Source organism: Hypanus sabinus, chromosome 19 (genome assembly GCF_030144855.1).
Source record: "Hypanus sabinus isolate sHypSab1 chromosome 19, sHypSab1.hap1, whole genome shotgun sequence".
NCBI classification, from domain to species: Eukaryota; Metazoa; Chordata; class Chondrichthyes; order Myliobatiformes; family Dasyatidae; genus Hypanus; species Hypanus sabinus.
In genome coordinates, this window is record NC_082724.1 from 17,090,963 (window position 1) to 17,116,560 (window position 25,598).

The 25,598-nt window shown below is 43.0% G+C and overlaps 2 protein-coding genes across 7 annotated transcripts in view; one reads left to right on the forward strand and one right to left on the reverse strand.

Moving 5' to 3' along the window:
• efcc1 (EF-hand and coiled-coil domain containing 1) overlaps positions 1–6,350 on the reverse strand; it is a 78,839-nt gene extending 72,489 nt beyond the window's left edge. The window contains exon 1 of the mRNA XM_059944098.1: positions 5,016–6,350. Within this exon, the coding sequence (XP_059800081.1) occupies positions 5,016–6,211 (1,196 nt within the window). The 5' untranslated portion in view covers positions 6,212–6,350. The remainder of the gene's footprint in view (positions 1–5,015) is intronic.
• The window catches only part of cfap92 (cilia and flagella associated protein 92 (putative)), a 247,952-nt gene that overhangs the window by 95,170 nt on the left and 127,184 nt on the right, over positions 1–25,598 (forward strand). For 2 of the 6 annotated variants that reach the window (XM_059944096.1, XM_059944097.1), the window contains 2 exons: positions 22,131–22,434; positions 24,043–24,215. In XM_059944096.1, coding sequence (XP_059800079.1) covers positions 22,209–22,434; positions 24,043–24,215 — 399 coding nt within the window. In that variant the 5' untranslated portion in view covers positions 22,131–22,208. Of the gene's footprint in view, positions 1–20,918; positions 22,058–22,130; positions 22,435–24,042; positions 24,216–25,598 lie in introns of those variants that run through there. The other 4 variants (XM_059944091.1, XM_059944093.1, XM_059944095.1 and 1 more) reach the window with 4 other exon arrangements.

Sequence of the window (25,598 nt, forward strand, 5' to 3'; positions counted from 1 at the left end):
GTCCGATTCGCCATCTCCCTTCTGCTTCCTGAAAACCTGGAGCATCTCAACAATGAATTCCTCATTTATTGCAGATGGCGTTTCTAATTGTCCCAGTTAGCAGAGGCCCATGTCAGAGCTTGCCCGGTCAAGAGGAAGAGGACAAAAGCAGTCTTGGCTTGGTCCGCAGAACACAGGGATGGCTGCAGCTCGAAGTGCAAGATTCACTGGGACAGGAAATTGCAGCAGTGGGTTGGGGATCCAGTGGTACATTCAGGCACCAGAATCTGGGGCTGTGAAGGAGGTTGTCAGGCCCAGGGTTGCTGGACAGAGAGTTGGTTGAATATTGTGAGGGGATGGTTCTGGATTGGGTACTTGTTAAGGCAGACAACTTCCTTTGGGCAAGCAGACTCTGTTGGGTCAATCTACGGTTCACCCATCTATCAGAAAATGTAGAGGAGGCTTGAGCCAAATGCAAAGCTGCAGAGACAGTTTAGCAGTGAGCGATCTCTTTAGTAATAAACTGCAAAGTATCAAGCGACAAGTTGGCACAAAACAAGAGAGAATGGGTAATAAACATGACGAGGTAACTGACGGCTGGAGTGTCTGGTTGAGGCTGGCTGGTCTGATGAGCGAACGAGGGCAGGATGAGAGCTGAGTTTAAATAGGCTGCAGATGATGCGATAGAAACCAGTAGCTGGTGATTCCTATTAGCTGGGTGGAGATTGGGAGGAGCCTGCATGTGCAGGCCTGACGATAAAGGAAATTAAGAAAACCCTCAGAATATTGATAAAAACACAAGGCTGAAGAGTGTCAGCTTTATGAAGTGTGAACGATTAGTAAATGCAATAAAATGCAAAATCATTAACAAACAAATGGAAGTGCTGGATCTGAAACTTTTTCACTCAGTGTCATTGGTGAAAAGATTTCCAATAATATATCAGTTTAAAAAAAACTTATAAATGGAGACTTGTGCAATCAAACATACAAAATCCCTTTTCCAATTATATTAACTATCAGTAAGTTAACATTAATAATAATCTCAGTTTAAAGAATCTCTTGCCACAAAACCAGGGGGGTATTGGATGCATGCAAAGCAAGCTAAATGTGACTAAGTTTCCCATATCTTCCCACAGAAAACAGAAGATACAAACAAAACAAAATCATTATGGAAAGGAACAATTATAAACTTGTAGTACTGGATACAAGTGATGATTATAATTCTCAGAGTTCATAAAAATATTTATTTCCTATTACTTTCCGTAGTAATTATCCCTCACATAACTCATCATTCTAAACTAGTTCAGGTGCTAATTAAGTAATTATATTTCTGGCATCTGGTTTTATATTGCATCTTGTTATTAGAATCTCTGTAATGACTGACTGCAATAAATTTGAAATATTCCCTACTGGCATTCTTTTTCTTCTGCAAGTGGGAATTCCCTGTTTCTTTCACCCAATTGCTTCTTCAACCTCTTTGCTAGTTTTCTTTCTCATTTGGTTAAAAGAACTGCATGTTGGATTCAAACCAAGAACAATCAATTTTGCTTTGGATTTTATACAATAAAACTTTGATGATTTTCTATGAAAAAAGTTGATATAAAGCAGGCACTTACGCAAGAAAACAGAAGCCTCAAGCAGTCACCTGGTCCTTCAAACCTGTCGTCATTCAGTTTGGTCATTGCTGATCTACCCCAGGCCTCAACTGCATCTACGTGCAATTCTACATTGCCCTTAACCTTCCAATCTATTTTCACTTTAAATAAGCTATCCTCCATAGCTATCCTTGGAAATTCTCTGCATATTTTGTTTTTGAATGACCAGCCCACATCATCAAAGACTCATTCACGAGTCTTCCACTGGTGAAAACATCTTGATGTCAACCCTTTCATAATTCCTTAGGATCCTTTGTGGTTCAATAAGACCCCCTCCCCTCTTATTCTTCTAAACTCCAAAGAACACAGCACTTTACAGCATAGAATGATTCGTGCCAATCAGGTTCTGATGCTAATGAAAATGAGCATGTGATAGCAGCATACTCTTGCAATATTTAATTTTGCAACTTTTAGTAGTTTTCATTCCTTGCACTGTTCTGCGGCCACAAAACAACAAATTCATGACAAATGTTTAATTTTTTAAATTTAAAGATATGGTAACAGTCCATACTGGCCCAACGAGCCCACACCTCCTAATTGCAGCCATGTGACCAATGAACTTACTAACCTCTACATCTACGGAAAGTGGGTGGAAACCAGAGCATCTGGGAGGAAACCCACATAGTCACGGGGAGAACATACAAATTCCTTAGAGACAATGGTGGGAATTGAACCCGGGTTGCTGGTATTGTAAAGCATTGTGCTAACCAATGGGTTACCATGCTGCCCTAAATGTTAGTGACAACAAACCTGATTCCGATTCCGATTCAGATTCTCCCAACACTGGATTTTGAAGAGTTACCTGTGGTTTAAGTATTACATGAACAAGGAATAACTAATCATTGCTAAAACGAGTACACTTTATCTTCTTCATGGATTTTCCCCCCTAATTGTGAGCTTAGAATGCAGTAGATTGCCATTTTATAATATCTTCGAAGAACATGTTAACAGGTTATTTCTCAGAATTAGATACATAGAAGTTATAGACCTTAATAGTTCACTTGTCACCAGTTCTAGTCTGGATCATGATTCCTCATGTTTCAGAGGTACTGATGATTCATATTATTATTAATATTCCTGATGTGATTCATCAGAGGTGGTGGCCTGGTGATATACAAACACAACAAAACAGTTCCGAGAGTTTTCAATGTTGACTCTAAACCCAGAAGTGACCCCAAAGTGAACCAATTGATCTTTGGCTTAAAGGAATCTCAAATGGTTTTGTTGTGGTTTGGCATGATGTAAGTAACGAAATGAATTAGATGTGCCATGTTAGCATGACCTGGATGAAGAGGAGTTAAATTTAACATTACCACCAGGCAAGAAAAAAGGAAGCAACAAGCCAATTTACAACTTGATTGTTTTCCCACTGAATCCTAACTCAAGACTATGCTCTTCATTGCAAAGGCCAGTTAATACTCTAGATCAGGGGTTCAACAGACCCCTGATTAACAGTATTGGTCCACGGCACAAAAAAGTTGGGAATCCCTGCTGAAATTCTGAAAGGGCATGAAAACACAGCTGGAGTTTTGCACAGGAATGTTGCAAACTATTTCTGACCAAATGGTTTGATGAGCACTAATGATGCATGGAGAGTCATCAAGATGTGATGACTAAACCACTGGAATTCCTGCCACCGTTGAACATTCAGCCCCATTCAGAAAGCAATTCCACGCACAGAGTATGTGATGAATGCACTAAAGCTAGTAGATGCCTCCCTTTAGCAAATGCACGTCCACTGCGGTAGACGTTCATCACAGTTGCTTGCAAGGATCCAGTGGTACAAAGGGTTATTATTTTTGGAATCTTCAATCCTTGGGGAGGAAGTATCGTTGTGGTAGAAGCTGTTTGTTGGCCCACAGGAGAGGATATAAACCTCTCCATAGGGAAGCAGCAATAATGAAGATGTGCCACGTGCAACAAGGAACTGACAGGTGTCAAGATAATACACTGTGTCTGGTCCTCCAAGCTTGACTTACTCTTGTAAACTTGCCTTCCACTTATAAATCATGACAAATTCAGGGAACTTCTCAAATACCCATCACTTTACTTGCCATCACTTAATTTGCAACCAAATTTAACATACTGGAAGAAATCAGACATTAAAATCGTTCAGTCAAAGCAAAGGAAGCAACATCTTGTTGACATGAAAATAATTCCACGTGCGACTTTCCTATCAGCTCCAGCTTGACAAGTTAGGGTCAGTGGCTATTTGAGACATTTCCAGTGGTTTTCAGTCAGAGATCAGGTTAGTTGCTATTGAAGTTTTACTTTAAAAATTCAGATGGGAACAGGAATGAGTAAAAAGCAGTGACTTGCCTTAGTGCAGGAACAGTTGAATACAATAGATTTCCTGTCCATTACTGGATAGATAACACTAGAAAGGTCAAAAGGCATCCTCAAGTAGACGTCTAAAAGAGGAGGAACTTCAGAGGATATTGTAGTCAACTGTGTCTAAGTTTACAAGGAAGTCACAGGAAAGAACACGTTTCATTCACCCCTACTAGAGGATGAAACTTGTGCCTTTGATGAGGTCTATTCCTGTATATGGCAAAAGTTTAACTCCAGAGCTTCAAACATGGATATGCAGAAAGACAGACAGACCTATAACAATACTCTTCAAGGGAGAAGTGAAGTATGAAGATGAGGTAGTACTTTGGAATAATGAAAGTGTTTAGAGACAATGAAAGCAGATTTAGAAGGGAAGGAAATAATACCAAATAGTTATCATCTAATATAAAGGCCAAGAGGTAGTTTTTTAAGTGAATTAGCAGGAATAGATGCAATGAAGCAATAAGTGGCTCCTGTAGATAAAGTAAGTTTACAGAAGACAAAAGAACTGAAGGGAGTGAAAGAGATAAAGGGAATGAGTTCAGTGTAAAGGCAGAGAATAATATGGGATAAGAATTACTTGATAAGCAAGAAAGGGTGCAGAGGATGTGAGACAGATGCTTCCAAAATAATATTTTATCAGTCTATGAACTGGTGCATGTTAGACTGGTGGTAGAGAACAAGATAGTGGCAGTGTTGGACATAGTGGTAGTAAATGGAAGAAAAGTTTGCACTGCACTCAGCACGTTTTCCTTCCAATCACAGGCTCTTTAAAAGGTAGGAAGTGCATTTGCTTGAGAGTGGTTGTGTGATGGGTGCAATAGTTTTTCTCTCAATCATCCCCATTTTCAACTTAGAAAACAACTGATCAAAATCAGAAATGATTTTAATCTACATATGAAAGCGAAACTTTTAGCACCGTGTGCTTTGATATCCAATAATATTCCAGATTGTGTTAAAAAACACGGATGAATTTCATGCCAACACCATTTTACGCAAGCAATCCTCGGAGGAGAAATTACAAATTGACAGTGCACTGAGTGCCCCTACCTGTAGTATTGCAGTTCCGATTCCAGTTGTACGATGTTCCTCTGTAAGAGAGGAACTTGTTTAGCTCTAGTTTCCAGTTCTTTCACCTTCTCCAGGCTTCCCAGCAATGCCTGGCGCGCTTCTTCCACCCGCTTCCTCATCTGCAGTTGCTCCTTCTTCAGGTGGTCGTTGCACCCCTCCAGTTTCAGCAGAGCGTCCTGCGATCTGCTCAGCTCCCTCTCCATCTCCCGGTTGAACCTGATCGCCTCTTCGATCTGCCCGTCCCTGGAGATGCGGATCAGCTCGATTTCCTTCAAGACGCTCTGCAGTCCGTTCTTGGGACCGGCGTGGCCACGGAGATATCGACAAGTGGCCGATCTGGTCCAGGCTAGGAAGCAGTTCTGCGACTCGTGGTTGGCGTGACTCTTCCACAGTCCCACTTGGAGTGCGAGGGATCGGGCATCGCTGCTCTGCAAGGCGGCTCTCATGTCCTCCACGAGTTCCCTCAGGCTTTCGTTCTCCTGCTCCAGCTTTGCGATCTTGTCTTCAGCTGCTTCCAGGGCTACGATGTCCTCGTAGCATTCCTTGGTGCAAGCACCGTGCCGTTCCCAGGACGGGACACCTCGCTGCCTGTCCAGCGAGGATGCTGTGTTGCGCTTCTCTCTCCTGGGAGATCCCGAGGACGCCGTGCCTGTCGCCTTCTTCCTTCGTCGCAGAGGGCTTCTCAGGCGGATCTGCGTCTCGATGTGCTCGCTGTCCTTCCCGACCAGCAGCCGCCCCGTCTCGTACTGGCAGCCGGCTTTAGTGCTGAAGTGACCGCACAACTTGGCGTGGAACTGCCTGAAGTTCAGCTCCGTCGGCACCTGCTCCAGGATGCCCGCGCACTCTTCGGCTTCCGTGTTGTTGTCCAGCCCCAGGATCTCGCACAGGGTTTGGAAATCCTCTCCCGGGATCTTGCCCTCTCCTTCGTAATCCAAGTGATGGAAGATTTCCTGCAGGTACTGGTCCAGACCCGTGGCCAGCACAATGATCTCGTTTTCCACCCCTCGGTCCAGTCCGTAGTGATAAGCCAGGGCGCTGACTATCCACTGCGTCCGGCGAGCTGGGCACCTGTAAGGATCGCAAGTATCTGATTGATCCATCTCTTCGGAGAGAGCACTGGGAATTGGGGCCGGATTGCACTTTAAAGGCGCGGACCCGGCTTTTCCACCGGGCATAATGTTTTAGCAGCAAATCGGGGTACTGACATCGAAACCTCGCCGAGTTTGCCACTTTGCCCAGATGAAGCGCGCCTTGCCTGATGCTGCGAGTTTCAGCAGTTCTCTGCCGCAATTGGAAGTGATCATCAAAATCAAAGTCCACGCGTCTGTGACGCTACTGGGGGAGGGAGCAAATCAGGGAGCGCCGGACTGGAAACTTTACAGATCTTTTCAAAGTATCAGAGAGACTCGATACTTCCCATTTTTAAAAACCTAGATGTTTGTGGATACCTTTCTTTTGAAACTATGCTTGTACTCACAAGACATTTCTGTTGAAGCGGAAAATTACTTCTGATACGTATAGCTGCAGACTGCGTGCTTTAATAATGAGTGCAAATACAATCAAAGGGGTTCGGGGAGCTCTGTATAAAGCCCTTTTCTTTAACCAGCTTCTCAGAAGAGACTTTCGAAACGGAGCAGAATTTCACAGAATCTTTGCAATAAAAATATTTTAAACATACAAAATTGTTAGAAGGGGGTGTTGCGAGCGGACCCAAATACAGGGCACAGACACAGAGGTAGTATAAACAGAACAGTGTTTACTGATAGTTACTAGGAAGGTCAGGGAGCCAGGACAAAAACGTCAACCTGGACGTTAATGTTGGATAACAAACCGGTAATACCTGGACTCGGACTCGGAACTTAACTGGGAGTCAGCCTGCACTCCGAATTTGACTTGGAGCCTGGGACAGGAACACGACTTGGAGCCTGGACTTGGAGACGGAGCACGACCCTGGTCTTGAAGGACTTGGACAACGAGGAGACAGAATACCCAACTCGGGGTAGTGGCAAATGGCCGGACCTACTTAGCTGGAAGGACTAGGACAGCAGACTCTCGACTCAACCCAGGAACTGCAGACGTCAGGCTCTTGACTTGATCCAGGAACTGCGCACGGCAGGCTCCCGACTCGACCCAGTCTCAGCCGGCCATGAAAATGACAGAATTCGTATCTTACTTGGAGTAGCAGCAAAATGGCCAGTAACCCAGCTGGACACGAAAACTACTGAAGTCACTAAGTGGCCACGGCACTGAAGCAACTAGAGTCCACGATTCTCGGCGGCCCCGAGACAAGCATAGCTGCCTTACTGAGGTGAGAGGCTTCTGGTGATGAATTTCTGATGACGGTCCAGCAAGCCAGTAGCTGTAACCCAGAGCCCTTTTATGTTGCCGGTACGAAGTGAAGATCAGGTGCCTTAATCAAGGCGCCCAACGGAACACAGGGAAAAGGAAATAACTGGAATGAGGAATCCATGGACCGAACCATGACAAAAATATTGCAGGTATTAGCGATCTGTAAAAATAAAAACAACAAACTCTTAGAGTAGATATATGTCAGGCAGCATCTGGAGGAGAAACAAAGTCAAAGTGTGCTCAGCCCCCTGCTCTACTTACGTTACACCTTTGACTGTGTGGCTAAGCACAGCTCCAATGCCATCTTTAAGGTTGCTGATGACATCACTGTCCTAGACAGAAGCAAAGGTGGAGATGAATCACCATATAGGAGGGTGATTGAAAATTTGTCTGAGTGGTGCCATAACAACAACCCCTTACTCAATGTCAGCAAGACCAAGGAGAAGGAAACCAGAGGTCCATGAGCCAGACCTCATTGGAGGATCAGAGGTGGAGAGGGTTAGCAACTTTAAATTTCTCAGTGTTATTATTTCAGAGAATCTGTCCTGGGCCCAGCACCTAAGTGCAATTAACAACGCCTCCACTTTCTTAGGAGTTTGTGCAGATTCGGCATGATATCTAAAATTCTGACAAACTTCTATAGATGTGTAGTGGAAAGTACATTGAATGGCTGTATCACGGCTGGATATGGAAACGCCAAAGCCTTTGAGTGGAAAATCCTACAAAAAGTAGTGGGTAGGGCCCCATCCATCATGGGTAAAGCCCTCCCCACCATTGAGCACATCCACATGAAACACTGTTATAGGAAAGCAGGGACACCTCCCTCACAAGGACGTGCTCTCTTCTCACCGGTGTTATCAGGAGCTGCCGTATTCACACCACCAGAGATTCAGGAACGGTTATTACTCCTCAATCATCAGACTCTTGAACCAAAGGGGATAACTTCACTTTCCCCATCGTTGAAATGTTCCCACAATCTATGGACTCATTTTCAAGGACTCTTCATCTCATGTTCTAGATATTGATTGTTTATCTATTTATTATTATTTCTTTTTGTATATGCACAGTTCATTGTCTTTTGTGCATTGATTTGCTTGCATGACTTAAGTTAACATTTCAGGTTTGCTAAAAGGTCATCCATCTGAAACCACAGAATTTGCCTGACTTGCCAAATATCTCTAGCGTTTTATTCTTTCATTTCAAATAGTTTTTGTGCAGGTGGGTGGTTAGTGTATCGAGGAAAGAACCAGGAATGATTAAAGTTATCAATGGTAAACCCATTACAAGATCCATTCCAAGATATAGTGTGAACTTTGTTTTAACTCTGAATCCAATGACCCGTTTGTTATATCCTACTTTGTGAATATTGTTTAGTGGCATTCGCACCGACTGTGATGAAGAGCTTTGAAAGGCTGGTCATGTCTAGATTCAACTCCTGCCTAAGCAAGGATTTGGACCCGCTGCAATCCGCTTATTGCCACAGTTGGTCTACAACGGCAGCTATCTCAATGGCTCTTCACCGGGTTTGGATCAGCTGGACCAACTGTTTGTTGAGTATAGCTCAGTGTTCAACACAATCACAGCCTCAGTTCTGTACAACAAGCTTTTACCAGTGGTAACCTGCTGCTTTGTGGTGTTCATTTTGATGAAAATGAATTAAAAGGTAGTTTATGTTGAATCAATTGAGTCAATTTGTGTTGGGTCCCAGCATTTATGAGCTGTCCTGACAATATAATTTAATATGGCCGATAAGCACAGCATCTGTTTCTTATACTGTGGATTAAGGTTAATTGGGTCACTTCAAAACTGGGATATTCATGAAAATAGTTAAAAAGGTATACAAAAGACAAACTGAGCAACAAGTTTTATATTTAAATAAAACGCAGAACAAATTGGAGCACAACCAATAGTACTACAGTACTATAAAATTGTATTTAAGTTCCTAATAGTTATCGACAGAGAACTTCATCTAGTGTACGAAATGAACATCAGCACAGACACCTGGAGTAAATAATAGACTGCCTTCATACAATGCTATCGATGATTGCATTCTCCAAACCTTCATTTTCATTGTGACATTCAAAATGATTGTTGACACCTTCAAATTCTCTGTAGTTCCTAACTTGTTGAAGTAGTGAAATGGTTTAATTATCACTCCCAGCTGTCTCGGGACTCCCCAAGCCTGAATGCTTGAAACTGCAGTAAGCAAAGGAGTTTGGAGTTATCTTACTGATTAATTCTCACCAACTATCAGTGATAAAAATCTCTGCTTTTTGAAAACAAACATATGCAATTGACACTAGTTAAAAACTGTTTGTTCGAAGCGTGGTGTAGCGTCTAACAGTCACACAGGTGCATGTGACTGACCTGCTCTCACCTCATCCATCCCACTAGGGATGGGGGTTCCTCTTGCCCTCACATACCAGTCCATTAGCCTCCATATCCATAATTCTCCATAAGTTCTGCCATCTCCAATGGGATCCCACCACCAAGCACATCTTGCCCTCCCCCTTCACTTTCTGCAGGGATCGATAACTTCTTTGTCCACTCACCCATCCCCACTGATCTCCTTCCTGGTACTTATCCTTGCAAGCAGAACAAGTGACACACCTCCTCCCTCACTATCATTTAGGGCCCTAAAGGGTCTTTCCAGGTGCACTGACACTTCACCTGTGAGTCTGTTGAGGTCATCTACTGCATCCGGTGCTCCTGGTGTGGCCTGCTGTGGTAATTTGACGCTGAGACGCAACATAGATTGGGAGACTGCTTTGTTGAGCACCTTCACTCCATCTGCCACAAAAGCTTGGACTTCCTGATGGCTACCTATTTCAATTCCACTTCCCATTCCCATTCTGATATATCTGACAATAGACAATAGGTGCAGGAGCAGGCCATTTGGCCCTTCGAGCCAGCACTGCCATTCAATGTGATCATGGCTGATCATCCACAATCAGTACCCCATTCCTGCCTTTTCCCCATATCCCTTGACTCCACTATCTTTAAGAGCTCTATCTAACTCTTTCTTGAAAGCATCCAGAGAATTGGCCTCCACTGCCTTCTGAGGCAGAGCATTCCATAGATCCACAACTCTTTGGGTGAAAAAGTTTTTCCTGAACTCCGTTCTAAATGGCCTACCCTTTATTCTTAAACTGTGGCCTCTGGTTCTGGACTCCCCCATTATCATGTTTCCTGCCTCTAGCATGTCCAATCCTTTAATAATCTTATATGTTTCAATCAGATCCCCTCTCATCTTTCTAAATTCCAGTGTATACAAGCCCAGTCGCTCCAATCTTTCAACATATGACAGTCCCGCCATCCTGGGAATCAACCTCGTGAACCTACGCTGCACTCCCTCAATAGCAAGAATGTCCTTCCTCAAATTTGGAGACCAAAACTGAACACAATACTCCAGGTGTGGTCTCACCAGGGCCCTGTACAACCGCAGAAGGACGTCTTTGACCTATACTCAACTCCCCTTGTTATGAAGGCCAACATGCCATTAGCTTTCTTCACTGCCTGCTGTACCTGCATGCTTACTTTCAGTGACTGATGAACAAGGACACCTAGATCTCATTGTACTTCCCCTTTTCCTAACTGAACACCATTCAGATAGTAATCTGCCTCCCTGTTCTTGCAAGCAAAGTGGATAACCTCTCAGTTATCCACATTAAACTGCATCTGCCATGCATCTACCATTCACCCAACCTGTCCAAGTCACCCTGCATTCTCCTAACATCCCCCTCATATTTCACACTGCCACCCAGCTTTGTGTCATCAGCAAATTTACTAATGTTACTTTTAATCCCTTCATCTAAATCATTAGTGTATTTTGTAAACAGCTGTGGTCCCAGCACCGAGCCTTGCAGTACCCCACTGGTCACTGCCTGCCATTCTGAAAAGGACCCGTTAATCCCTACTCTTTGTTTCCTGTCTGCCAACCAATCTTCTATCCACCTGTGTCTGTCTATGGCTTCCTCTGCCAGGATGAGGCCACACTCAGGTTGGAGGAACACCACCTCATATTCCGTCTGGGTAGCCTCCAACCTGATGGCATGAACATCGATTTCTCAAACTTCTGGTAATTACTCCCCTCCCTCTCTCCTTCAACATTCCCCATTCCTGTTTGCCTCTCACACCTTCTCTTCTTACCTGCTCATCACCTCCTTCTGGTTCTCCTCCTCCTTCTCTTTCTCCCATGGTCTCTGCCCTCTTCTATCAGATTCCTCCTTCTCCAGTCCTTTATCTCTTCCACCAATCAACTTCCCCGCTCTTTACTTCACCCTCCCCCTCTCCCAGTTTCACCTATGACCTTGTGCTACTTCCTCCCCTCCCCCTTCCTTTCCAGTCCCAATGAAGGTTCTCAGCCTGAAACGTTGACTGTTTACACTCTTCCATAGATGCTTTCTGGGCTGCTGAGTTCCTCCAGCATTTTATGTGTGTTGCTTAGAATTTGGGAAGCTGGCCAGAAGAATTTTGGAATAATATCGGAGAGCTTCACCAGTCTGAGAGTTAATACATAAGCAGGTTTGGACCGTAAGTGAGTGGTCTTGGTAATGATACCCTATTAAATGTAAAGTTGAGTTGCATTTTGGGTCTGGATCTTCTGCCTTGCTTGATCAATCATAAACCTGCCTGGAACTTGACTATAATTGACTAATTCAGATCATGCTCTGTATGAATTATCAGACATAGAGACCACCTTGAGAAGTGAGTGAGCAGAGTAGGTGAAGTCAGTCTTGTCATCTGCTCGAAACATAGTTTCGAAGTTAAGATACTTGAAACTGCCCAGCCAGTTCGTGTTCCTTCCTGGCTTATTATAATTGCACTGTTTGTTAATTATATCAGTACAGTTATAAGCTTGAGAACCTCTGAACTAATTTTAATATCACTGGCATATGTCATGAAATTTGTTGTCTTTGTAGCAGCAATCAATACAATAGGCAATAATAGGAAGAGGAGAAGAAGCTGTTCCTAAATCGCTGAGTGTGTGCCTTCAGGCTCCTGTACCTCTTTCCCGATGGTAGCAATGAGGACAAAGCATGTCCTGGGTGATGGGCATCCTTAATTCTGTATGCTGCCTTTTTGAGGCATTATTCCTTGTAGCTGTTCTGGATGCTACGGAGGCTAGTGTCTATGATGGAGCTGATTGAGTTTACAACTTTCTGCAGCTTATTTCGATCCTATGCAGTAGCCCCCCCCCCCCCCATACCAGACGGTTGTGTACCAATTAGAATGCTCTCCATGGTGCATCTGCAGAAATATGTGAGTGTCTTTGGTGATGTACCAAATCTCCTGAAACTCCTAATAAAATATAGTTGTTATCATGCCTTCTTTGTAGCTGCATTGTTATGTTTACTTTAAAATCATTATACAGAGAAGGGGTTTCTATATCCAACTGGTCAACGCACATAAAATGCTGGAGGAACTCAGCAGGTCAGGCATCTTTGGAAAAAAGTACAGTCAACGTTTCAGCCCAAAACGTCTGCTGTACTTTTTTCCATCGATGCTGCCTGGCCTGCTGAGTTTCTTCAGCATTTTTGTGTGTTGCTCACATTTAAGGCAATTGCAGATTTTCTCTTGTTTCAGATCCAAATGGTGGAGGGTTTGGATGAAGATAAACTACAGTAAATGATATCAAACGGCACGGCAGTTGAAGGGAAGGGCTGCACAAGAATTAAAGGAATAACATCAGTACTCGCTGTTAAATTTTGTTTTTATTTTACAAAATGCAGGATTAATTGCATTAATTTGACCATTTTCAATTATAAATGAGTCTGATTTTATTTTCATTGGTCACTTTGAGATATGGACATTAACAGCAAAGCCAGAATTTGTTGTCCTTCAAAAGTTTCCCTTTAGAAAACAACACCGTGCCTTCCCCTTGAGTAGTTTATCCATTTAATAAAAGTAATTCCAAACTACAAATAAGCGGAGAGTTCCAACATCTTGACCAAGGAAAGATGAAAACAAGTGTTTTAAAAAACCCAGACAAGATTGTATATTTGAATGGCAACTTTAAGCTAGTACGATTGGTGAGGATGTTTAAGGTGGTGAATAGGGTCCATATCTTGTGAAATGCTTTCTCCACTATACTGTTGAATATTTTGTGTTTTGCTGGAAATGAATCCATCAATCAAGTGGAGAACATTCTCACATACACCCTGATTTGTTCCTTATGAGAATAAAGGTTTTAAAAGGTGAACAAGGAACACCATGGCAGCAGGATATCTAACTTCTGATGTACTGCAATGGAAAGAAAGGAAGGAGACAGCATTAGAAATAAATTAAAATGAAATAATTAATGTCCCAATGTATTACATGTGAGGTGTGTAAACAAGAGCAAATTCAACATCTGTTCTTTATGCAGCCACTGCAGATTTGTCAGCTCTTCAGTATAAATGAAATCATCTGAAAATAAGTTTTGCACTTGCCAATTCATGGCCATATTGTGAATAGTGGAATAGACTATAAAATTTAGGAGCAGAATTGGGCTATCCAGTCCATTTTTTAACCAACAGAACTAGTCCACCCCCTCTGCCCACGTGCTTGTCTCTTCAATAGGATGTGTATCCTTGGATGATTATCTCCCAGTTGTGATCTTCTTTCAATCACGATTGTGCTGTACCTGCCAATTTCAAACTGTGCTATGTTCATCTACCTTGTTTCATCTACTGTGTTTATTCAAATATAGCACCTTCAGTCCTGTATTCATCAACCCTCTTCGCAAATTCTATTCTCATCTCATTCTAAACTTCAGCAACCTCTCTCTTGATCTCCTTCCCTTCTGCTTTATTCACACTTATCCAATTCACTGAACCTGCAGGTTACATCAATTCAATAATTATTTTGTAAATCCTTATTTCAATTTAATATGCAAATCAGTTAATAAGTAAAAGAAGCAGTTGAAGTCAATATGACTCATAGCTTTCAAATTCCATATTTAATTAATTTTCCTACCAGTGAATATAATCTAAACTGCACATTAAACTCCGATCATGTTTGGCAAACATTCAAGCAAACATTTTTATGTTAATTTGAAAGTAATCCATGAAATTCTTACATCTACATCCAATGCTCAGCAGATGCAGTAGCAATTGAACTTTTGAAGTTGCATCTTGAAATCTTTAGAAATGGGCAGAAACACAATTTAATGGAGGCAATTTTTAATTCAATTTTGTTCATGCAAAACAAAATCTGAACAAAAGTTTGTGGAAAAATTAAACACTAATATCCAGAAAAACAGAGGAAATGTTGAGAGGTGTGGAGAATCCAGCTCAGCACCCCTCTGCTTGCAACATCCCATCCTAACCCTCCACGTTTATCAACCTCATAGATTGAGGGCAAAGGCATAGCCCCTTACTCCATAACAAACATATCAGCATAAATTTGTCAGCAGCACCTGCAATTTCCACTTGATCTGGGTTGCAATAAAGCAGCAAGACATTTTAGAAAACACTTAGCTTTTTGTTGAGTTGCTTCATTTGCCATCTGTTTTTTTAACAATGAATGTTAAAAAAAAGTACAATCTGTAAAACTGTAAATATTCCAAATGCCATTAACAACATTGTGCTAATTAGATAGGAAGGATCTCGAGGGGGAGTTCAGGAGAATCACCATATTGTGTAGAGAGCTGGAAGCATATGCCTATACAAGAATTTCAGGTTGTATATTGTATAATTCTCTGATTTTAAATAGGACTATTGAACTACTTAGGGTAGTAGGTTCTTTTTCACTAAAGATACGGGTTCCATAACAAAATCGGGATTCCATTTCATTGTAACATTGTTGGTGCTCTGCAGACTCTGACAATTTTGTTGGTAATTGGGTCTATAAGGCTACTGGAAGATGATTTTAATCATTTTACATGGATGGACCTTTCTCCAAAGCAACTTTGGCTACTGATTCCTGAGCTTGTCTATACCACTACAGCAAACACCCTTGCAGTACAGTCAAAAATGCACTGTCTACATCCCAGCATGTGTTTATTGCATTCTATTTATTTTGGCATGGAATGAGAATAAGTTAATGGATAGGAATCACAGAGTGAAAATAAAGAGATCTTTCTCAAACTGCCAGGCTGACTAGTTGAGTAACCTCCAAAGGTTATAAAGTTAAATCCTGTGACATAAGGGACAGGAGAGCTTCGCTTCCAGATGAGCTCAATGCCCCCTATGCTCACTTTGACCACCAGAACTGGGAGGAACCATCGTGTGCCCCCATGTCTCCTGATGATCCTTTGGTCTCAGTGTCTGAAGATGACTTGTGGGCATTCCTTCAAGAGAATGAATCCAAGGAAAAAATCCGGTCCAGGTGGAGTACCTGGCCAAGTACTGAAGATCTCTGTTGATCAGCTGTGTGTGGTACCACCTGTTTCAAGCAGGTTTCAATTGCATCAGTGCCCAAGAAGAGTTCGGTAACCTGTCTAAATGACTATTGCCCAGCGACACTTACATTTCATAATGATGAAGTGTTTTGAGAGGCTGGTGTTGAAGCACATCAGCTCCTGTCTGAGTTGCAGCTTGGATCCGCTCCAATTTGCCTACTGAACCAACAGGTCTACAGCAGATGCCATCTGCATGCAACCCCAGAAAGTCTGGACAGTAAAGATACATACATCAGGATGTTTTTTTTTTATCAATTAAAAGGTTTGAATGGTGACCAGTGGTGTTCCACAGGGATCTGTTCTGGGACTTCCCCTCTTTATGATTTTTACAAATGACCTGGATGAGGAAGTAGAAGGGTGGGTTAGTAAATTTGCTGATGACACTAAAGGTGGAGTGTTGTGGATAGCCTGATTGTCATAGGTTAAAGTGGGACATCGATGGGATGCCAGACTGGGCTGAGAAGTGGCAGAAGGAGTTCAACCCAAATAAGTGTGAGGTGATTGATTTTGGTAGGTCAAATATGAAAATAGAATATAATATTAATGCTAAGACTCTCGGCTGTGTGGAGGACCAGGGAGGAGTTTATATCCATAGGACACTCAAAGCTGTTGTGCAGGTTGACAATGTTGTTAAGAAGGCGTATGGTGCATTGGCCTTCATGAACCATGGGATTGAGTTCAAGAGCCGTGAGGTAATATTACAGTTATATAAGACCTTAAGTTAAAACCCACTTGGAGTACTGTGTTCAGTTCTGGTCACCTCACTACAGGAAAGATGTGGATACTATAGAGAGGGTGCAGAGGAGATGTACAAGAATGTTGCCCGGGTTGAAGAGCGGGCCTTATGAGAAGAGGTTGAGTGAATTTGGTCTTTTCTCCTTGGAGCAATGGAGGATGAGAAGTGACCTGATAGAGATGTACAAGGTGATGAGAGGCATTGATCACGCGGATTGTCAGATGCTTTTTCCCAGGGTTGAAATTGGTTAACATGAGGGGACATAGTTTTAAGGCGCTTGGAAGTGGGTACAAGAGGGATGTCAGAGGTAACACAGAGAATGGTGTTTGCATGGAATACACTGCCAGCGATGGTGATAGAGCTGGATACAATAGGGTCTTTTAGGAGACTTTTAGATAGATACATGGAGCTCAGAAAAATAGAGGGCTATGAGGTAGAGAAACTCTAGTCAGTTTCTAGAGTAGGTTACATGGTCGGCACAACATTGTGGGCCGAAGGGCCTGTACAGCTCAGCATTTAATATCATCATCCCCTCAAAACTAATCAATAAACTCCTTGACATGGGCCTAAATATTCCCTTGTGCAATTGGATCCTGGATTTCCTCACTTGTAGACCCCAGTCAGTTCCTCCACGATCTGCATCAGTACAGGAGCACCTCAGGGATGCGAGCTTAGGCCCCTACTCTACTCACTTTTCACCTATGACTGCACAGCTCCAGCACCATATACAAGTTTGCTGATGAGATCGCTGTTGTGGGCTGTATCAAAGGTGGTGATGAATCAGCATACAGGAGTGAGGTTTAACATTTGGTTGAGCGGTGTAATAACAGCAATCTTTCACTCAACGTCAATAAAACCAAGGAACAGATTGTAGACTTCAGGAGAGTGAAACCAGAGGTCCATGAGCCAGTCCTCATGGGAGGATCAGAGATGAAGACAGCCAGTAACTTTAAATTCCTGGGTGTCACGAACTCAGAGGACCTGTCCTGGACCCATCATATAATTGCAAAGCAAGCACGACTGCACCCCTGCTTCCTCAGGAGACTGCGGAGATTCAGCATGTCTTCAAAAACCTTGGCAAAGTTCTACAGATGTGTACTGACTGGCTGCATTACAGCCTGGTATGGGAACACCAATGCCTTTGAGTGGACAATTCTACAGAAGGTAATAGATTCGACACAGTACATCACGGGTAAAGCCCTCCCAAACATTGAGCAGAATGTTAGCCGGCCACTGGTGTAGTGGCATCAGCACCAGCCATTCATGGCGAATGGTCCTGAGTTCAAATCCAGCTGGCACCTTTCATACTTTCCATCCGTGCAGGGTCGACAGTGGTGGAGGCGGATACGATAGGGTCTTTTAAGAGACTCCTGGATAGGTACATGGAGCTTAGAAAAATAGGGGGATGGGTAAGCCTAGGTAATTTCTAAAGTAAGGACATGTTCGGCACAGGTTTGTGGGCCAAAGGGCCTGTAACATGCTGCAGGTTTTCTATGTTTTATGACAGGTGAAATGGTCTCCTTTTCTGCCACTATAATTCTGTGAATTTGAGTCAAAAACAGAAGGATTGACCAGCTGAGATTTTGTCTTGATTTGAGAATTCAGCAGATAGGTGTGGAACGAGTTTTGTTTATGGTCTTTTCAACTGAATGACAAGCTTTCAGACCTTTGACTTTAAAAGTGTCTTGAAATGTTAACTTTTTCTCCATACATGGTGCCTGATTTGCTGAGCATTTCCAACATCATTTTTAATGCCGATTTCCCAGCAGTCAGCAGATTTCACGTTTGTATTCAACCTACAAATCCTTACATTTGTTAGTTCCCAATATTGTCAGGGGCGTAGTTTGTGCTGCCAATATGATTGTTGGTAACACCAAAGCAAACTGAGATATCAAACCCCAATAACTTCCAGTTTCCCTGTGCTTCTGGTAATTCCCTGACACATATCTGAGCGGTTAAAGATGTTAAATAAATTGTACCCAGATTGAACAGAGTCTGATTTGGTTCATTTCAATGAGCGCGGGTCAGATCAGGCAACACTGGTAGGCAGGGTGATTAGGTGGGCGTTTGGCACACTTACCTTCATTGGTCAGGGCATTGAGTAACGTGCAAGTTGTTGGCAAGGCCACAGTTGGAACATTGTGCACAGTTCGGTTTGGCCAGCTATGGCAGGGATGCCACTAAAATTGGAAAGGTGCTAGAACACTCACAGGGGCATTGCCAGGACTGGGGGTTTGGAATAAGTAGGTGAATAGCTAGGACTGTTTTCTTTGGAGTGTTACAGGCTGCGGGCAGCCTTATAGAGAGGTACAGGACTGTGCAAAACACGTAGGCACAGATATATGGCTAGGGTGCCTAAGACTTGCACAACACTGCATCTGTCAACATGGAGTGGAAAGCTGATGGGAGCAAAGGATGTTAGGAATGGTGATGGTGGAGGGCCATGGAAGGGGTGTGGGACAGGTGGCAGAGAAGGAGTGCTGGGTTGTGGGTGCTGTGTGGGTGCAGACACACCCAGCCCTGAGACACCAGGCAAGGATATTTGATTCCAAACAATTGGTTTATTGATTATTACAGAACGTCTCTCTGGTGCTTCCTGCTCCCTCACCTCTCTCTTCCCCTTTTCCCAACCATAATTCCTCTCTCCCTGCCCCCTTCAGTCAACAACAGAGACCCATATCAGAGGCACACATGTGAATCTGCAGATGCTGGAAATAAATAAAAACACAAAATGCTGGCAGAACTCAGCATCTATGGGGGGAGGTAGTGACGACGTTTCGGGCCGAAACCCTTCATCAGGACTGAAGTAACATGGGATGGTCAAGGGGCGGATAAGAAGTGGGGGGAGGGATAAAGCAGAGAGCTGGGAAGTGATAGGCTGGGGGGGGAAGGTGGAGAATTATGGGAAATAAAAGAGAAAGAAAGGTAGGGCTGGGGGGAGATTATAGTGAGGGGGGGAAAAGAGAGAGAAAGAGGACCAGACTAAAATAATAGATAGGGATGGGGGTAAGGGGGGGCAGGGGTATCAACGGAGGTCCATGAGTTGGATGTTCATGCTGGCAGGCAGGAGGCTACCTAGGCGGGAGATAAGGTATTGCTCTATCAACCTGCGTGTGGCCTCATCTTGACGGTAGAGGAGGCCGTGGACAGACATGTTGGAGTGGGAGTGGTCTGTGGAATTAACCTGCGTGTGGCATCTTGACGGTAGAGGAGGCCATGGACAGCAGTCCTCCAGCAGTGGCGGGATCTCCCTGTGGCCACACACTTCCCCCACTCTAGGCTTTCCGCAGGGATCGCTCCCTACGTGACTCCCTTGTCCATTCATCCACCCCCCCATCCCTCCCCACCGACCTCCCTCCGGGCACTCATCCCTGCAAACGGAAGAAGTGCTACACCTGCCCCCACACTTCTTCCCTCACCACCATCCCAGGCCCCAGACAGTCTTTTCAGGTGAGGCACCACTTCACCTGCGAGTCATCTGGGGTGATATACTGTATCCGGTGCTCCCGATGTGGCCATTTATACTTTGGCGAAACCCGCCGCAGACTGGGAGACCGTTTCACTGAACACCGGCGCTCGGTCCTCCAACAATGGCGGGATCTCCCTGTGGCCACACACTTCAATTCCACAGAGCACTCCCGCTCCGATATGTCTGTCCATGGCCTCCTCTACTGTCACGATGAGGCCACACGCAGGTCGATGGAGCAATACCTTATCTCCCACCTAGGTAGCCTCCTACCTGCCGGCATGAACATCCAACTCACAGACCTCCGTTCATACCCCTGCCCCCTCTTACCCCTATCCATATCTATTATTTTAGTCTGGTTCTCTTTCTCTCTTTTTCCCCCCTCACTATAATCTCCCCCCAGCCCTACCTTTCTTTCTCTTTTATTTCCCATAATTCTCCACCTTCCCCCCCAAGTCCATTTCCCTCCAGCCTATCACTTCCCAGCTCTCTACTTTATCCCTCCCCCCACTTATTATCCCCTCTCCACCATCCCATGTTACTTCACTCCTGATGAAGGGTTTCGGCCCGAAACGTCGTCACTACCTCCTCCCATAGATGCTGTCTGGCCTGCTGAGTTTTCCAGCATTTTGTGGTTTTAGACCCTTATCAGAATCAGGTTTATCATCACTCACATATGTCATGAAGTGGTTTTTGCAGCAGCTGTACAGTGCAATACATAAAAGTACTGTGCAAAAGTCTTGGGCACCCTAGCAATATACAAGTGAATATTACAACAATACACGTGAATACAAGTGAACACACACGTGTGTGTGTCTAAGACTTTTGCACAGCGCTGTATATAAAATCATGATGGACACAGGTAAGGTGAATTTTCGGTCACTTTTCCAGGGTAAATGGGGGGGCGGGGGGGGGTCTCGATTTAAGCTGATAAGTGAAAGGTCTAAAAGGGATCTGAGGCGCATGTTGCTCACATGGAAAGTGATGGTGTGTAGAACGAGTTGCCAGAGCAAGCAGCAGGTGCAGTTACAATTAAAGGCAACACCAGTGAATCTGCAGATGCTGGAAATAAATAAAAACACCAAATGCTGGCAGAACTCAGCAGGCCAGGCAGCATCTATGGGAGGAGATAGTGACGACGTTTCCTGATGAAACAAAACACACGAGAATGAAAAAAACCCACACACAATAAAGTCAAAAATAGCCAATTGCTAAAAGCAATAAAAACTCAAAATGAAGTGATGGAAGTAGAGAGCTGGGAAGTGATAGGCTGGAGGGAAATGGGCTGGGGGGAAGGTGGAGAATTATGGGAAATAAAAGAGAAAGAAAGGTAGGGCTGGGGGGAGATTATAGTGAGGGGGGAATTAAAATGCTTAAAAGACATTTGGACAGGTACACGGGGGAGAAAAAGGTTTAGTGCACAGGAAGTGGGCACTGAACAGGAGAGACGTCTTGATAGGCATAGCGCGAGTTCGAGCAAACAGCTTGTTTTTTTGCAATGCAACTATTAAAAGGTTAATTAAGTAGAAAAAAAAAGATTAAGGATAACGAGAAATAACTCAGGAAAAGAGAGAAAAATAACCCGTAATTAGGCAGAGAAGGAAAGTTCCATCAACGCGCACAGCACCGACCCCGAGCGGTAGCATGTCCCGGCCAGCCGAGTGCTCTGGGGCTCGGTCGGTCTTGTCCAAGCCGGAATTGCCAGCGCCCAGCAACCTCGCCGTCCAATTGATTTGTGAACTGTTACAATATCCTGCGGAGGGATTCGCGGAGCGGCCCGTTGCTGCGCGACGGGAAGAGTTGTGTCTGTCGCCGAGCAACCAAAAGTTGGAATCAAACTTGCGGTGGGAGCACCTGAGCCCGGGAGAGGACAAACAATGGAGTAGCGGTATTGGTGGCCCGGTCCCCCAGCGAAGGGCAAGGAGAGCCCGCATGGCCACTGGTACCTGTATTCGACGCGTTGGTTTTAGTTTTATACAGACTTTATTTATTTGCTTCCCTGTTTGAAGTTCAACAGTTCGAGCATTCAAACTTTTTAGTAGTTGTAGCTTATTCCACCCCCAAGAATGGATAGTCAGCTTCTCACTGTAAGCAGCAAACAATCGGATTTGAAAGTCCTTTGTTAATAGCAATATTATCATTCTAATTGTTATTCCACAGGATGGTTCGGAAGAATTACATTTCCCTGACTCGATTTCCACCGAACTAGCCCCCTCGCTATTAGGTAGAGGAACAACAATGGACGGTGAAAGTGGGGCATCAACTTCTGGCGATGACACGACAGGAGGGGCCTCAGACTACGGGCAAACCCTTGCAACCCCGGCGCCAGCTACTGAGCCCAATAACGCAGAGCAGAGTTCCGGCGTGTCCGAGGTCGCTAATGATTTCCAAGCCGAGGATACCGCCGAACCCGTTCCTCACCTTGTCACGTTCACAGTGACTGTAACCCTGGCGGTACCGACTGGTATGTGGTTTAACCCTAATCCAAACAAAACATTCCCAACCTGTGGGAATGTCAGGCTCAGTTTTATTGAACTACTCACAGATAGTCTTTTTGTTGCACATCGTTAAAGGCCAAGAAACGCGGATTACTTGTTAAAATGTTAAATGCTCAACAGGCAATTTTTGGGAAAAAAATGCTAATTGTCCAATTAATAACACCTGACTGATTGCGATTTATTGCTTTTCAGTTGCTGCATTTTGTACTTTGTTTTGAAGCTTATTTTTGCTGTGACTTTAAGGCACATAATACAAATTGTATAAAAATCAAACAAACCGTCTCCGTCCTGTTAGGTTAACGTAGGGTTTTTTTTTCTGCAAATGCTCCCTGACTACAGTGTTTCCATTTATTAAATAAGTAATGAAATCGTCATTTCATGGTTCAAGTGTTTTGCAGTGATTTGTAGCCTGGACAAACATCTTCCAAAAATACCAGTAGCCCATTCTCCACTTAAATGTTTCTGTTAAAAGCTTTCAGAGAACTTTGTGAACAATAAGAGCTAAAAATGTATTTGTTGTTGATAATAATGGATAATCCTTTTTCTGCTTTTTAATAACTTGCTGATTTGAGTGTACTCTATATTACATTGACTGTCCTATTTATTATAAATTACTATGATGGCACAAATATTTGGAGACGTAATGCAGATTTTTACTCCTGTGAAGGATCTAAGAAATAAAGTCAATTCACTTCAGATTAATCCCAAACACTTCAATATCTCCCTGTGAATGTATAGAGGAGCATAATGGAACATTACAGCATTGTACAACCCTTTGGCCCATGAGATGTTATGCTGACCTTTTAACCTACTCTAAGATTAGTGGACCCTTCCTTCCCACATAGCCTTCTATTTTTCTGTTACTCATGTGCCAATCAAAGTGTTTCTTGAACGTCCCAAATCTACCTGCATCTACAACCATCCCTGACATTGCATTCTGTACACCACCACTCTGTGTTTATTTAAAAAAAGAAATTACCTTTGGCATTCCCCTATACTTTCCTCTAAACACCTTTAATGTTTATGCCACCTCATATTATCCACTTAGGTAGTACAGAAAGTAACTGAAAGATTGGAAAAAATAGACATGTACCCTGCTCTAGCATACAAGAAACAAGTGTTCTTTTGTAAGGCCAAGATTTAGAAAAACAGAATTGCCCAAGTCCAGAGAGACAATTATGGCTATTAAACTAATGGTTTATATTTTGATTATGTAGAATTGGGGAGGAGAATAGCATTTTTGTATTGGGGACTATTCTTATGCATCCTTCAGTTGCATTACAAATTATACTTAAATTATATATTCTGCTCTGGGTCCATTCATAGTGCTTCATAAATATTCTTACAGTACTGAACATATCATAATTAATTTGTCCTGCATTCATCTCTAGTCCATTTTTGAATGTTATTAATTGTCCACTATAAATACCACTGCTAGTAAAAAAAAACATAGAGTTCGTATGCCAGCTGTATAGGGCAATTCATTTTAGGTCACTGGCACATGGTATAGATTTGCTTACAGTAGATTGAATCCTATTTTTATTAATTATGAAATGTGCATTTCTCACTGAAAGAGAATAACAAAATGAAAGATCAGAAGTATAAGGCACTGAAGATGTTGGAAGCATTAAAAGCTATCAGCTACTTCCACATGGAAGCATCTCTTCTTCCAAATGCTGAACCAATAAAATTTGACCTGGTGACTTTTGAAAAAGCTGCTAAGCTCTACATGGCAAGTGATTCCCAGGTAGGTGATTTGTCCAGGTTTATCGATTCTGTTAAGGTTTATGCTGGATTGGCGTCTGTGGGCAGAGGACTGAGGTGACCATGATATGGAATTTGCAGATGGCGAATGTGGATTCAGATGTGATTTTCAAAGGGAAGTTGGATAGATCTTGATCGGGAGGAAGTAATGTGTGGCTGCTGCAAAAAAAAAATAGAGTGTGGAAGAATGAGCTTGCTTTTTGGTCCTAAGTAATGATTCTGTGATATAGTTGTAGTCATTTGGTAACTATTCCTGCCCAGTGCAAATTAGATGTTTTCCCATGACACCATGAACTCCATTGGGAAGGACCACTGGAACATCTGTCCTTACAGGCCGTGGATTGACACTAATTTCAACAGGTTCATTACTATTGTTATAACTCCCAGTCTGTAAATGAATGTGGTACAGAGAAACACTAACTTGATTCCTCATTTTTATTTAACTTCTGTTAGGTTGGCAATGGAAGCTTGGGATTGTATCTCAGTATTATCCTTTGATAATAGCATAAATTTAAATTTGAACCAGCTGTTTCAAAGATCGTGAGTGGCAGTTTTTCATTAAGCTAGTAGTTACCATGCTTCAAGGAATAAATTATGAATCCTTAAAAATTCAGCTCTTTTAAAAATAACCTTTGAAATGTGCGTTTCCATGGCTTCACCTCTCATTATTTCTGTAACCTCCTCCAGACTTGGAACCTTATGTGAATTCTGCATTCCTCCAATTCTAGTCACTGGTAGCTCATCAGCTTTAATTGTGTTACCTTTGATAGCCATGCATTCACCTGTCCAGTCCCTATATGCAGGAATTGCTTCATCAGTCCACTCTATCTCTCCTGTATAAGGCTGTTTTTTAAAACTTACATTGATTTTGTGCTGATTTTTATTTGTCAGTGCTTGGAATATTTTATATGCCAGTTAATATAATTACATATTGCTGCTGTTATATTCCTCATAAAATATTTGTGTCTATTTTAATTAATTAATAAACTTTAAAGATCTTCACCATGAATTAACCATGAATATGTTTAACAAGAGAGGAAGTTTCCAATTAGTAACATAACACATATTTTGTACTGCCATGGAGAGTAATTATTTTTGCCTACTGAAACATTGTTGACCAAGGTGAAAATAAATTTAATTGTCATGTAGTCTCTTACTACTCAAAAGTCAATAGAAATCTTCTGCAATATTTTATTTTTGTTGTGGGAGAGTTGGGAACAAAATGGGAGCTGACCTATGCCAACTGGAACAGGAATGTAACCTTTATTCTCCTGAAATATATTTGTGACAAAGAGTTCTTAGCATCCAGAGATGCTCCTTCAATCTCAAATCCTCCAATTAAGACCAAGTGGGTAGTGAAAACGCT